The sequence below is a fragment of the Camelus dromedarius genome, chromosome 16 (assembly GCF_036321535.1).
Source record: "Camelus dromedarius isolate mCamDro1 chromosome 16, mCamDro1.pat, whole genome shotgun sequence".
Lineage (NCBI taxonomy): Eukaryota > Metazoa > Chordata > Mammalia > Artiodactyla > Camelidae > Camelus > Camelus dromedarius.
This window is the reverse complement of record NC_087451.1, coordinates 19,674,096-19,688,835: the sequence shown is the minus strand read 5'-3', so window position 1 is coordinate 19,688,835 and position 14,740 is coordinate 19,674,096. Positions and strand designations below refer to the sequence as shown.

The following is a 14,740-nucleotide window of genomic DNA, read 5'->3' as shown; positions in this document are numbered from 1 at the left end:
ATGTTTCCATTATTGTATTTTTATATTCAGAATTTCAGTCCAAAAAAGTTTTTATGGTTTTAATCATCTCTCTTGACTGAACAAAAAATGCACAACCTAGAAGTTGAGAATTATGTTTTATTCAGCATATGTTCTGAGGACTTAAGCCGGGGAGGCAGCCTCTTGGATAGTTCTTTTTTTGTTTGTTTTTGGGTTTTATATACATATAGTATATATATATTTAATTGAAGTATAGTCAGTTTACAAGGTTGTGTCAATTTCTGGTGTACAGCACAATGCTTCAGTCATATGAGAACTACATATATTTGTTTTCATATTCTTTTTCACCGTAAGTTCCTACAAGATATTGAATATAGTTCCCTATGCTATACAGTATGAACTTGTTTATCTATTTTATACATATTAGTTCTTATCTGCAAATCTCGAACTTCCAATTTATCCCTTCCCAGCCACTTCCCCCCCGTAACTGTAAGTTTGTTTTCCATGTCTATGAGTCTGTTTCTGTTTTGTAAATAAGTTCGTTTGTCTTTTTTTTTTTTTTTTTATGATTCCCCGTGTATGTGATATCATATGGCATTTTTCTTTCTATTTCTGGCTTACTTCACTTAGAATGAACTTGTATCTTTTTGAATTAAGGTTCCCTCTGGATATATGCCCAGGAGTGGGATTGCTGGAACATATGGTAAGTCTATTTTTAGTTTTTTGAGGACTCTCCGTACTGTTTTCCATAACAGCTGCACCAAACTACATTCTCACCAGCGGTGTAGGAGGGTTCCCTTTTCTCCACACCCTCTCCAGCGTTTATCGTTCGTGGACTTTTTAATGATGGCCATTCTGACAGGTGTGAGGTGGTACTTCATTGTAGTTTTGATGTGCATTTCTCTGATAATTAGCGATATTGAGCATTTTTTCACGTGTCTATTGGCGATTTGTACGTCTTCATTGGAGAATTGCTTGTTTAGATCTTCTGCCCATTTTTGGATTGGGTCTTTTTTTTAATTATTATTAAGTTGTATAAGCTGTTTATATATTCTGGAAATTAAGCCTTTGTTAGTCTTATCTTTTGCAAATATATTCTCTAATTCGGTACTCTCAGCTCTGAAGAGGTAAGGGAAGAGCCAGGATGAACAGGAGTTTTGCAACAAAAATCAGGTAGCTGGAACATCAAAAGATTACTGCTTATTAAAAAAAGAGAGAGATATCTAAAGTTAATGAATTTTTCTATGTATAGGAAGATGTAAGAGTCTGGGCTCAGTGAAATCATTCCTTTGACACGCGTGTTAACCCTCTAGGGCCAGTATCCTGGCCTTTTCCATCCTGGTTCCCCTCAGGGTGAATAGTGGGGGCAGCTGCAGTGGCCGATAGCTTGATGGCCTCAACATCCTTTGTTTACTGATATGGCAGGCGATGTTCTTCATCCACATCTCCATGAAATAGAACACAACGGTATCAAATACAAATTTTTGTATTTAATCTTTGTTAAATACAAATATTCTCCAAACTTCCCTGCAGTCACTAGAAGCCCAGAGCCATGTGCATTTTTGCTGCTTCTAGTATACTGAAAAAGAAAGAAAGAGAGAGAGAAAGAAAGGAAGGAAGGAAGGAAGAAAAAGAAATCCAAGCCTTCCACTCCACAAGCCTTGTCTCTCCCAGTGGGGAATTTCTTCCTTGACATCTCTTTCTGTAACTAACAGTGCCTTTGTTAGTGTGGTAGGCTTAGGTGGCAGGAGAGGAATTTGGGCCGTCTTGCCACCATGCACAAAGCAGACACACACCCAGGCTGAAATTTATTCCTCGCGCTCACCTGTACTCACTCCAGCCTGTCTGCCTTCTGCCAAAGTGGTCACTGTGTCACGTATGCCAAGATGGAGGCAGACAATCAACCAGCCTTTGCTGCAGAAGCCAAGTGTTTTTGATTCAAGAACTGCTGAGGACTTGGCAAAGTGACAGTCCAAGAGCTCTGGCAGCCTAAGGGGAAAGGCGGGTGAGGTTGGCAGTGGGCCCTCCTGGTGCCCATCCGAACCAGGGCACCTTAAGGAGATACAAAACGGTCGTTTTTAAAATTCTTTCCTCTAGGTTTATTAGCGGACATTAGTTCACAAAGGAAATCTTACTCTCATGCACTGAGGCTAGGTGACTTATTAATCATAATAATAGTTAACATTAAGAGGTCACTGTGAGCCAGGCACCGCGCTGAGGGCTTTAGCGACCTTATTTCATTTATTCCGACAGCACCCCCACAAAGCAGTGTAAGGATGCCCGTCTGTCTTCGAGCTGACATGCGGAAGGGTATTTCCAAGCAACACAGATGGCAAGTGGCAGGCCCAGAGGCAAACCTGTAACCCCCAAGCCCATGGCCTTTTTCCTACATCCCGCTACACGGAGCTTCCTAAAAGGCCACCCAATGATTGACTAGGCAAGGTTGGTGGCCCTGGAGAGGAAAGAATGGCTCTAAAGTATGGTTTCTGGTCCAGAGAGCTCTGGGCATGTTAAGGATGGAATATTGCTAGTCCACAGACCAAATCCAGCACACACACTTGTTTGGTGATTTATTTGACAACATTCACAACTCAGCAAATTTCACACGTGTATCTAGATTTTCTCGCTGCTGTTTAAAAATGGGAAGTTTGTCCCTATTTAGGCTTCACTTTTACAGAGTAAAAATCAAGTAGAACTGAGTGTTGCCTGGCACATTCAGCCATGTCCTCGCCCTTTGCCGCACTCCCCACCCACCACTCCCTAACACTGAAGCATGCTTAGTAGAAAAGGTCTGGATTTGCGATAGAGACAGCATAGTAAGTTCCCGCTCTGGCCCTTTTTGCTTCAAATACATAGCACTGACATATAAAGTTTAAAAATAGTGAATGAAAGGGCCATCAACCAGGCTTAGAAACAAATCATTCAGTACTACAAATGCAAAGCCAGGAACGGGTCTGTGCAGGGTTCAGGGCTGCAAGCGGGCAACAATAGTGGGGTGTTAAGGTCCTACTGGGAAACAGGGACTGATTAGGCACAGGGAGCTGGAGCCAGAGCTGCAGTGACATCCCTGTATCAAAAAAAAAAAAAAGGAACTGTAAAATCTGCCAGCTCCCTGCCTGGAGCTCCAGACCCAAAAAGGCAGAAGGACTCAGATGTAGCCTCAAGGCCAGAAACAGAACCCACTTGCCCTCAGTGACTTCCTTTGAGATACTCCCAATATTGTAGCGGGGCGGGAACTCCGAAAGACCGTGGTGAGACCTGATTCTTAACTGGGTGCAAGGAGGCAAGGTAACAGCTATGGTCTAACTGTAGGTCAGGGAGGGGTGAACACAAAGCAAGAGAGAGAAAACAAAATAAGAACAAAAAGATCTCTCACCCAAGCTGACGTTACAAACCCAAATCCCAAAACATATGAAGAAATGTCATGATTAGAGCACAATCATGGGGACAAGGGCTCACTCTAGATGAAAGGAAGTTTATGGAGCCATCTGACAAAGAACTTAAAGTAGGTGTGATTAGGATATGTAAAAAGATGAGTGAAGGAGTACTTTCACTTAAAAAAAATCAAATCATGAAACAAAAGTGGAAATTAAATAAAATCGTATGGATTGACAAATGACCAATTGGAAATCTTACATATGAGTGATAGATGTAATAATATAAGTCTATCTTACATTAGCTGGGCACACTCTGAGAGCAAACTCGCTATTTCAAAAATAGAATTCAAGACTTCACTCAAAACAGAGAACAGAGAAATTTGAAAAATATGAAAATGCAAGCCAAAAGCTGTGGAGGATTAAATTAGAAGCCCTGCTATACATCTAAAAGGAGCGTCAGAAAAAAGGCAATAGGGGAAATGATAGAGAAAGTGTATATATAGACTAATTCTTAAATTGTTATACTGAGGCTTCACCTGTGTGTCTTTTATTTCATTAAAAAAATCAGAAGCAAGTATAGCAAAACATGTTAACATTTGAATAACTGAATAATAGTTACACAAGTGCTGAAATGGTACATGAGAACCAGCCAGTGGTCGCTTCTGGTGATGGGAGTAGAAGACGAGGCAATTTGGGTTGGTAGAGAGACTTACTTTAAAAAAAAAAAAGTTGTATTTCCCCACTCCACCTTGACAGACTGACTTTTAACTAACCCATGTAAATGTTATCATGTTCATGTATGTTTAAAAATCCATACAGCCACAGAATGGGTAAGTCTCACAAACATAATGTTAAATAAGAAAAGTCAGACATCAAAGAATATATATCGTAATGTGCCATTTGCATAAAGTTCAAAACAGGCAGAACTGCTGTATAAGTTAGAAGTTGGGATAGTGGGGACACTAGGGAAAGGGGTGACTTGAAAAGAAGGTTGGGGGGTCCTCCTGGGGTGCCAGAAGTGGTCTGTTTCTTGATCTCAGTGCTGGTTACCCAGGGGATTCAGTTTGTGAATATTTATCCAGCTGTACATTTTCTGTACGTATACTTCAGTAAAATATTTTACCATGTGTCAGAAGTGCAGTGTAGGAGCTTGTTGTCCAGTCACGTGTGGGGGGCCCTGTTTCTGCTGATCCAATTTGTGAGGATGCATACAGGGACCTGGACAGGGCCTCAGGCCTCAGTCACAGTGGCAGGGACTGTTGTGTATACCAAAGACAAACACTTGGGCTCTAATAGCCAAGAGCAAACCCCAGTGATGATGTTTGACCTGGGGATGCTCAAGGGGCATCTGGATGGAGGTAGGCAGCCAGGTCTTGACGCACCTACTTAGCTCAGCAGCACTGCCTCAGATTTACCTTAAGGAGGACAAGTGAGTGGGGAGACATGGGGTGTACTGGCTAGGCTCCTCTAACAAGTCCCTTCTGAGCCTGCTACTCCTCATTCCTGGAAGGGGTTTATTGGCTGATGATGAGAATCCATGCCTTGACATTTCTTTTGGGGGATATTCCATTATCAGAAGTAAAAGGACTGACATATGTGCCTCACAACCATCACAGCATCCCAGCCACCCTGCCTGACCTTGGAACATGATACATCCCAATCCTTCCCAGTCACATGAAAATTCAGCTCTGGGAATAGAATAGTGACCATTGCCCCTCAAAGAGCCCTCTCAAAGTTCCTTGGCCAGTAGCCAGAATCACAACATGAACTAGGAGGCAAAAAGCAAAGCAAGTGGAAAGAAGAAAAGAGTCACCCTCAGAGGAAACTGTTCCCCTGCCTCACTATAAACCTGGGAAATCCCTGCAGGTCAGTGGACGTTGAGAGAACAGAACACAGTTTTGGGTGTGACTGTTTTTGTTGCTGTGGGGGTGGATTGCTGGTACTCAGTGTGGTCCACAGAACTGGTGCCACTTCATGAATGGTTTCTTTCAGGTCTGGGATATGTGTAGAAGTTGAGAGTGAAGTATTTAAAAACTCTTACAGCATTTGTCAAATTACTTTTATAAATATTGATTGTAACAAAAAAAAGTCAGCTTGTAATTTTTATATTTTTTAGATTTCATTTTTCAAGGAATTAATTTCTACTGCATTTTTGTAAATTATCAATCTGGGATAGATGGAAAATAACTGAGATGGGTTGTTCCCTACAGATCGTTTGAGAAGCATTGGGGTAAATAACAGAGATTTTGTTCACTAACTTTAGCAGGCAGCTGATAGTTGCCTAGTTGCTAGAACAGATAGGTTTTGTTTAGCTTTGTTTTATGAATAATGCAAATCTTGGTTTTATGCTGGCCCATCAAATATTCCTGAAAGGACAACTGTCTTCTGACATAATGAGCAAGTAAGAATTTAAAGACTCCAGGAGACAGAAATACCGTATGTGAGCTATCAGGCATAGCCCTCCTGTGCACTACATCCCCTAAGAGTTTCCAGAATTTTCTGTCTTCCTTCACTAGGTTATGAGGAATAAAATATACTGCAAGTGATAGGATTTTTATAAAGCTCTTCATTGGCTAGTCACTCTATGCTAAATATTTTGATAAAGGCACTGACATTGAAATGGGCTCCCTGATCTTGGGAGGTGGGGCTGGGCTGACCCTAAGTGAAAACAGTGTAAGGGGGGTGGGGGTACAGCTCAGTGGCAGAGTGTGAGCACAGCATGCATGAGGTCCTGTGTTCAATCCCCAGTACCTCTACTTAAAAAATAAATAACCCTAATTACCTCCCCCTACCCCCAACCCCAAAACAGCCAGTGCAGGTCATGCAAAAAAAAAAAAAAAAAAAGTGTACCTCCAAAAGCAAAATGTTTTTTCGTAGATGGCAGCAGGGTGGCCATGATTATCAAATCTCTGAAGATACTTCATGATGCACAGATCTCTGACTTTTTAAACTAATCATGGGCTCCCCAGCATGAAATTGTAAGCAACTGTAGCACACACCTATTTCTACCACCACAACCCCTTGCTGCTATAACTGTAGCGGCTGGAAGTGATACTCACTTGGCCAGACTCTTTTGCAGTAGTCATGTGACACACACAGTTCTAGCCAAGGAAAAATTGGGAACTTTTTGAAAGGCTTCTACTTTTCCTGATAAAAGAGACAGAGACAATTGGCAGCCGTCTTGCAGTCATAAGAGAAATGTTAAGAGAATCACAGAGAGGCTAAGCCAGACCTCTGAAATTGTTCAGGTCCTGAGCCAACTACTACTTTCTGATTTCTTGTTATGTAAGAGGAAACAGGTGTCAATTTTTTATGCCATTGTTAAATGAGTTTTCTGTTACTTAGAGGCAAAAGCATTGTAAACTGATCTAGAAATCCATTAAGACTTATTTCATTTACATTTGGTTGAATCATATGAAGTTGATATTTTTGGTAGGTTAAAATGATTGACTATCAGTAGTTTTGCATCATTTAAGGTAAATAACTAAGAACCTTGTAGGGCTGTGGATGTGTGTCAGTTAGTATGCTTTTGACAGCAATTAACATAACTCTTGACTATGCATTAGGGAAGGAGACCTATTGGCTCCTGTAAGGAATTGGCTGAAATAGGCATCTGGAGGCTCAACATTGTCATCAAGTTCCTGGGTTCTTTCCAGACCTCTCTTTCGCCATCTGCAGTATCAGCTTCATTCTCAGGGTGTCCCCTTCAGAAGCACCACCACCAACAACAATGCAGGCTGTTTGCTTCTTTGTCCAGTTCTAGAAGAGAAAAGCAGTTTCTGTCCAGCATTCTGAGCAAGAATCCTAAAATTCCTAGTAACTGGCCCACTTAGGTTACATGCTTATCCCTGAACCAGTGACCATGATCCCAGAATAAAAGGTGTTGACTGGTGTCAATCAGTCAGGGTCCACTCCTGAGCCTGGGATGGGGTCAGCTTCCCTCTCAGACCCACAAAACTCTAGTTGCTTTCAGGAAGTGGGAATCGCTGGGAGTATGGATGCTGCCTAGATAACCACAATGTCCAATACAACAGGTCTCCATCCAATTAGGGATTTGGGGTTGGCAGCAACAGATACCGACAACACAGAATGGGGAGACTGGTGGTTCCCTAAAGCCAAGTTAGGGTGTTATTATTAGAAGAAAGAGGAAGGGTGCTGGCCAGGCTGCACTAGTTATTTCATAGAAGGTCCCCAAATGTATTTATTTAACCCAACAATGAAATTTGGCTTCGGAAAGAGCAAAAAAGTGTGGCAAGGAAAAAAGTGAAAGTAGGTCCAAACAATCCGATCTTGGTCAGCGAGCCCGCAGAGAAAGGTCCTCTGGTGGAAAATTCCTACTCTGATTGTGAGTGAAACACTTTATAGAACAAAATAGTAATGACACAAGAATACACATGCAAACGGACGAACAATATAACAGAATAGAGAACTCAAAAATAGATTCAAGTAAAAAATAAAAATAAATAAGTAAGTAATTAAATAAATAATAAAATTAAAAAAACAAACAAACGAAAGAAAAACCAAAAATAGATCCAAGTATCTATGGTGACTAATACATCAAGGGGAGCATTTAAATTCCGTTGGGAATGGTGTAGTTTAACAAATGATGCTGGCATAAATGGCTCTCCATCTGGTAGAAAACAAAGTTAGACCTTAGTTCACATACAAGGATAAATTCCAGACATACTGAGTATTTTAAAAAAAATTTTAAGGCGAATTTTGGGGGAATGAGGGTAACTTTCCTAAGCCGGAACCCAAGCGCACCGCGGCTCGCATTCCGCCTCTTCCATTGGGCCCCGCGGGCTACGTCATGGGACACCTAGCCAATGAGGATTGGGCATGGGCGGTGCGCTCAGCCAATGGGGCCAGGGCGGGAGATTTGAAAGGGCCCCGGCGGAGGTGCGGCCAGGCAGGTTCAGTTGTTTCCCAGCGGCCAGGGAGGGTGACCGTGCCACGGGTTCCAGGTGAGCTGTTCTCCTTTCGCGGGCCTTACGCCGGGAGAAGGCAGGTGATCAGGCAGGTTGGGGGTCCGTTGGACGGGCCTTAGCGCACTCCGCGCTCCTGCTGGGCGCTCAAGGATGAAAAGGGGTCCTAGAAAGGGGTGGGGCCGGTAGCAGCGAGGCGAGCGCCAGGATGCGCCTAGAGGCGGCCAGCGTTTGGACCTGCTCCGTTTCACCAGCCCCAGGCAAGCGCTTCCGGCTAGATCGGTCTGACCCCTCCCTCTCTCGCTCCCTTTTTTCTGCTTCTCACAGCTGTTTCTTTTCTCTGCCCAGTTCCCTCCCCTTTTCCCTCTAAGGATGGCCCAGAAGGAGAACACCTACCCCTGGCCCTACGGCCGGCAGACGGTAAGGGCTAGCCCACTTCCCCTCCCCCCACCAGCATGGCGAGTTCCTGATTGCAAATTTGAGGTCCTGCAGAGGGCGATCCTCCTAGCATTTTCTTCACAGTTATGCGCCAACGTATGGGTCCCAAGAGTTTTCTGGTGGAACCCAGTTTGGTCATTTGCAGCCACATTGTTGTCAAGTGCTGCCAACTTGAATTTGACCAGCTTGTGAAGACCTCTGCAGAGTTCAGGCTACTTGTCACAAACAAGTGAAATCTGGGGCTCAGCAAGCAGGATCTGGCCTTCAAGCCATGATTCCCAACACTTGTCCTGAAAAAATAGGCTAGGCAAGAAATAGAAATAGACTCTGGAAGGATTTAGGTAAGTTTAAGTTTAAAAGGTCCAACACAAGTCTAATTTAAGAATTTGGAATTTATTTTAATGACTGGTGTGAAGTAAGCATCTAAATGGCTTTATTTTCCTGGTATCCCAATACCATTCATTGAAGAGTCTACCCTCTGATTTGAAATGCTACCTTTAATATATATATTAAATTCCCACATACATATGGATATATTTCTGGACTCTATTTTGTTCAACTTAGTTATTTGTAAATTTTGTACTGATATCACTGTTTGGGAACAGGTCTGTAGGGGCACTGAGGTTCCTTCCTTGGCTAAAGGAAAAAGGAGGAGCCCTGCATGGGCTTTGCTCCCTGTTGGTGGGGCTTGGGTATCCTGGAGGGTCCGTCTGTCCCCTTGTCCACCAGCTCCCCACTGGTGAAGCTCTGAATGAGGCTGTCAATAGTGGAGGCTAGAAGAGAAACCGTTGTCATGTCTGCATTGGTCACTCCCAAAAGAATGTCATGTATATTACTCAGAAGCTGAAAGTCAGATGTGGTCCAGGGCCATCAGGGTAGCCCTCAGTATCCCTAAAGCCAGTTGTTGCAAAGGGGTAAATACTGAGATCTACTGAACATTCAAGGCCCCAAGACTGAACTTTTTAGGGGACCATGAGAACACCTCTGTGCTAAGACTCTTATTCTTCTTTTTTTTGGAGAGGGAAGTAATTAGGTTTATGTATTTATTTAGTGAAGGTACTGGGGATTGAACCCAGGATCTCATGCATGCTAGGCATGCACTCTACCACTGAGCTCTACCCTCCCTCAAGACTCTTTGAATTGTGGGTTTTCATTACCCCAGCCTCTACTGCTCCCTGGGGTGGGGGAACTGGCTGAATGACTGGTGTTATGGGCAGGACTATGGGCCAGGGCCAAAGAGATGAGATACTAGATGTTGGTGTAAGTCCTTTGCTCCTTATCTTGGCCGACTTAGGTTGTTTATTAATAACTCACTTTATTATGGGGCTCTGAGCAGAGTCTTGGGGCTGAGTAGCAAAATTGTGGTCTCAGTGTTCCTCTTTGTGCTAGGGGTGGGTGGGTGGGCGGGAAGCTTTACAGCAAGTCCTGAAATGCTGCTTGCAGCGCATTCCAACCCGGTCACTGGGATAAAGGCAACTCAGAGTTCCCCCCTGCTCCTTCTCAGGCTCAGTCTGGCCTGAACACCCTGCCACAGAGAGTCCTCCGGAAGGAACCTGTCACCCCATCTGCACTTGTCCTCATGAGCCGCTCCAATGCCCAGCCCATAGGTAACTGGGAAAAGGGGGAGGGGATCGACCTGAAGGATCTAGGGTTTGGGGAGTGTGCAGGGATGAAAATGTCTAAGGATAGCCTCAACTTCCCTGTTCTTTCCTTAGGTGCCCCTGGCCAGAAGGTGATGGAGAACAGCAGTGGGACCCCCAACATCTCAATGTAAGCACCCCAAGTCTTGGGATGGCAAGAGATGGAATGGGACAATGAACAGGTAGGAAATGGGGGAGGTAGAAGCTAAGGGTAGGAGGAGCAGGGATGCAGGCAGGAAAGCCTGATCCATCCTCAACTCCCCTGGAAGAGAAACGGGGCTGAGGGCAGGATGGACTGAGGTGCAGGGAGAAGGCAAACACCTCAGGACCAAGGAACCTGTGCTCAGCTGCCCTCTCCTCACTCTAACCAGGCGTTCCTTCACAATTGATGACTTTGAGATTGGGCGTCCTCTGGGCAAAGGCAAGTTTGGAAATGTGTACTTGGCTCGGGAGAAGAAAAGCCGTTTCATCGTGGCGCTCAAGGTCCTCTTCAAGTCTCAGATAGAGAAGGAGGGCGTGGAGCACCAGCTTCGCAGGGAGATCGAAATCCAGGCCCATCTACAGTACGGATCAACGCCCTCTGAGCCAGAGTCCCCCTGCTGCCTTATCCCCAGCTCCTCTTCCAACCCCACCACATCCAGACTGTCTTCTCGGCAGCTGTGGCCACTTAGTCCCAATAAGCCCTCAATCCCCACCAGCGCCTTGACTGCAGAGATCCGCCTCTAATTCCTGCTTAGCACTGCCAGCCTCTTGTCCCCTGCCTGGCCCAAGCCTGACTCAGTTTGCCCCGTGGGACCTATCATCTTTCTCATGTCTTTATGCCAGTATGCAGCCTGATGCCCTCTCTGTCTCTTCTCCCAGGCATCCCAACATCTTGCGTCTCTACAACTATTTCTATGACCGGCGAAGGATTTACTTGATTCTGGAGTATGCACCTCGGGGGGAGCTCTACAAGGAACTGCAGAAAAGCCGCACTTTTGATGAGCAGCGAACAGCCACGGTCGGGGCGGGTGGGCACCTGGGGTACCGGCGGGGGCTGGAGGCTGGGGGTATGGCTGCTTGCCCTGGAGGTCGGTCCTTGTCTGATTACTTGTCGTTGGCCCTCCCAGATCATGGAGGAGCTGGCAGATGCTCTGATATACTGCCACGGGAAGAAGGTGATTCACAGAGACATAAAGCCAGAGAATCTGCTCTTGGGGCTTCAGGGAGAGCTGAAGATTGCTGACTTTGGCTGGTCTGTGCACGCGCCCTCCTTGAGGTACGGTGGGCTAGGAGGCCAGCCCTGGGTGCGAGGCTGGGGCATTCAAAATAAAACCACTCTAGATCTTGTTACCCAGAGACATTTGGGTTTGTCCTCATGCAAATACATAGATACAGCAATATCGTTACAAAAACAGGAGACTCAGTTTTGTTACCCAGATTTCTTAATTGACACATTGGAACCTTCTTGTCTTATATGTGATAAACCTTCCACATTATTTGTAATGGCTTCATAACATCGCGTAGTAGAGATGTAACCTGATTTATATAAGTAGGACGTGCTTGATGGACATTCGAGACTTTTCCTTTAATTCTAAGGTTGAGCACTGCTCTCATAGCTGGTTATTTTAGGATACGGCTCATGGTGTGGAAATGAAGAGGCAGTGTGTAAGCCCACCCCTGGGGCTTTAGAGTCTTCGCCTGGCTCCTACACCAGAGGCCCTGTTGGAGCCTGGTTGGAACACGCCCCTGGTGCAGCCTGGGGTCTCTGGGCTCCCTGTCAGGCTGCAGGGAAAGGAGAGACAGTCTGGATCTGGGATCCCTGCTCATTCACCTCCCCCACCAGGAGGAAGACTATGTGTGGGACCCTGGACTACCTGCCCCCAGAGATGATTGAGGGGCGCACACACAATGAGAAGGTGGATCTGTGGTGCATCGGAGTACTCTGCTATGAGCTGCTCGTGGGAAACCCACCCTTCGAGAGTGCTTCACACAACGAGACATATCGGCGCATCGTCAAGGTGGGAGGCTGGCCCGGGGGGGTCTGGCGGGGGTTATGCTGCCTCAGAAGCCAGGCATGGGGAGTGAGAAGAATAGTTGTGGGGCTCACATGACTCCAAGTAAAATGGGCAGTGAAGGAAAAATCAGCCAGGATGAGAGTAGTGGGATCCTTCCTTCTTTTCTTCTGCAGGTGGACCTGAAGTTCCCCAGTTCCATGCCCGCGGGAGCCCAGGACCTCATCTCCAAGCTTCTCAAGCATAACCCCTCAGAACGGCTGCCGCTTGCCCAGGTCTCGGCCCACCCTTGGGTCCGGGCCCACTCTCGGAGGGTGCTGCCTCCCTCAGCCCCTCAGTCTGCCCCCTGAGTTGTCCTTGTCATGTCCTCAGGTGTGTCTGTGTTTGTATGTCTGTGTACATGTAGTTAGAAGGAGGGGTCACCGGCCTGTTCCCGTATCTGTCTCCTACCTCTTCTTTATTTAATAAAAGCTGAAGCTTTTTGTACTGAGTGGAGATGTTTACAGGTAGAGACTGCCTTGGAGGAAGCCGTCACCTGTGAGGAGGAGGCTGGGGAGATGCCTGTGCTCGGTGCCGGGATGAGCACTGCATCACTGCCCCAGGAGCACCACCCCCCTCAGCTCCGACACCCCCCTCCCCGGTCAGCTCCGAGCCACCACAACCCCACATCCTTTCTTTCCCAGGCCTGGGGATGCTGGGGACCCCGACTTCACTCTGCCACGCCTGCACGCCAGCCATCTCTGCCTGCCTTTTCTTGCTTCTTACTCTCAATTTTCTGACCTCTGGTCTCTCCTGGTTCAGTCCTGCTGTCCCAGGAGCAACTGAACATTGCTGTACCCCGAAGCTGTCTTTTTTTGTTTGCTTTTCTGCTCTGGTGAGGATCTAGCACAAGAGGGAATAGAAGCAGTACTAATGGTGTCTTGTTCATGACCTATGGTTTCACTGCTAAGTATGATGCCGTAGGTTTTTGTTAAATGTCCTTTATCAGGTTAAGGAAGGCCTCATCTCTTCCTAGTTGGCTAAGAGTTTGGGTTTTTTGGTATCATGAATAGTGTTGACTTTCATCTACTGCATTTTCAGCCTCTGTTGGTTGTTTGCTCTTTTAAGCAATGGGTGAAGAACATCAGTAACTTTTCTTATTTTTATTTTATCTCAGTTACACATGCAGTATTCAGTTCCTAGGGCTGCCATAACAAATCACCACAAACTGGGTGGTTTAAAACAACAGAAATTTATTCTCTGATAGTTCTAGATGCCAGAGGTCCAAAATCAAAGTGTCCACAGTGCCGTGCTCCCATGGAAGGCTCTAGAGAAAAATCCTCCCTTGCCTCTTCTCATTTCTGGTGATTCTGGACACTTCTTGGCCTGTGGCTGTGGCTGCCTCACTCCAATCTCTGCTTCTGTCTTCACACACCCCCTCTTCTCTCCTCTGTGTCTTACAAGAACACTAGTCATTTGATTTAAGGCTCACCTGGATAATCCAGGATAACCTTGTCTCACGATCCTTAATTACATCTGCAAAGACACTTTTTCTAAAAAAAGTCACATTCATGGTTTCAGGAGTTAAGACATAGACATACCTTTTTTGTGCCTACTATGCACAAAACTACACATGCCCATAAAACAACTGAACAGTGTTAGAAGGTTTTTTTTTTAAAGTATAGTTGATTTATAATGCTGCATTAGTCTCTGCTGTACAGAACGGTGATTCAGTTATACACATACACACATTTCTATTCTTTTTCCTATTCTTTTTCATTATAGGTTACTACAAGATATTGGATATAGTTCCCTGTGATATACAGTAGGGTCTTGTTTATCTATTTTATATGCAGTAGTTTGTATCTGCAAAAGCCAAACTCCCAATTTGTCCCTCCCCACCCTTTCTCCCTCTAGTAACCATAAGATTGTTTTCTATGTCTGTGAGTCTGTTTCTGTTTTGTAAATAAGTTCATTTGTGTCATTTTTTAGATTCCACATGTAAGTGATATTATATGGTATTTGTCTTTCTCTTTCTGGTTTATTTTACTTAGTATGATAATCTCTAAGTCCATCCATGTTGCTACAAATGGCATCTCATTCTTTTTTATGGCTGAGTAGTATTCCACTGTATAAATATACCACGACTTCTTTATCCAACCATCTGTCAATGAACATTTAGGTTGCTTCCATGTCTTGGCTATTGTAAATAGTGCTGTTACAAACATTGGGGTGCATGTCTTTTCAAATTAGAGTTTTCTCTGGATATATGTGTGTGTGTATATGTGTGTGTATATATGTATATCTCCAGAGTTTTCTCTGGATATATGTGTGTGTGTGTGTGTGTATACACAGCCTATCCATTTCTCTCTTCCAAGAGACAGCGTGTTCCAAATCTTTTCACTATT

At 45.0% G+C, this 14,740-nt stretch overlaps 1 protein-coding gene across 4 annotated transcripts; it reads left to right on the top strand.

Annotated features, from left to right (window-relative positions):
• The first annotated feature begins 8,234 nt into the window (after window positions 1–8,234).
• On the top strand, window positions 8,235–12,839 carry AURKB (aurora kinase B). 4 transcript variants are annotated; one of them, XM_010996488.3, is made up of 9 exons: window positions 8,235–8,320; window positions 8,630–8,701; window positions 10,224–10,326; window positions 10,435–10,489; window positions 10,731–10,922; window positions 11,221–11,359; window positions 11,469–11,617; window positions 12,185–12,359; window positions 12,530–12,839. In XM_010996488.3, the coding sequence occupies exons 2-9, from the start codon at window positions 8,654–8,656 to the stop codon at window positions 12,701–12,703; spliced, it is 1,035 nt and encodes a 344-aa protein (XP_010994790.1). In that variant the 5' UTR covers window positions 8,235–8,320; window positions 8,630–8,653; the 3' UTR covers window positions 12,704–12,839. The 4 variants fall into 4 exon arrangements, with proteins under 4 accessions (XP_010994790.1, XP_010994791.1, XP_031323533.1 ...); XM_031467673.2 differs by lacking the exon at window positions 8,235–8,320 and adding an exon at window positions 8,331–8,541; XM_010996489.3 differs by lacking the exon at window positions 8,630–8,701 and having other exon boundaries at window positions 8,252–8,320.
• The last annotated feature ends 1,901 nt before the right edge of the window (window positions 12,840–14,740 follow it).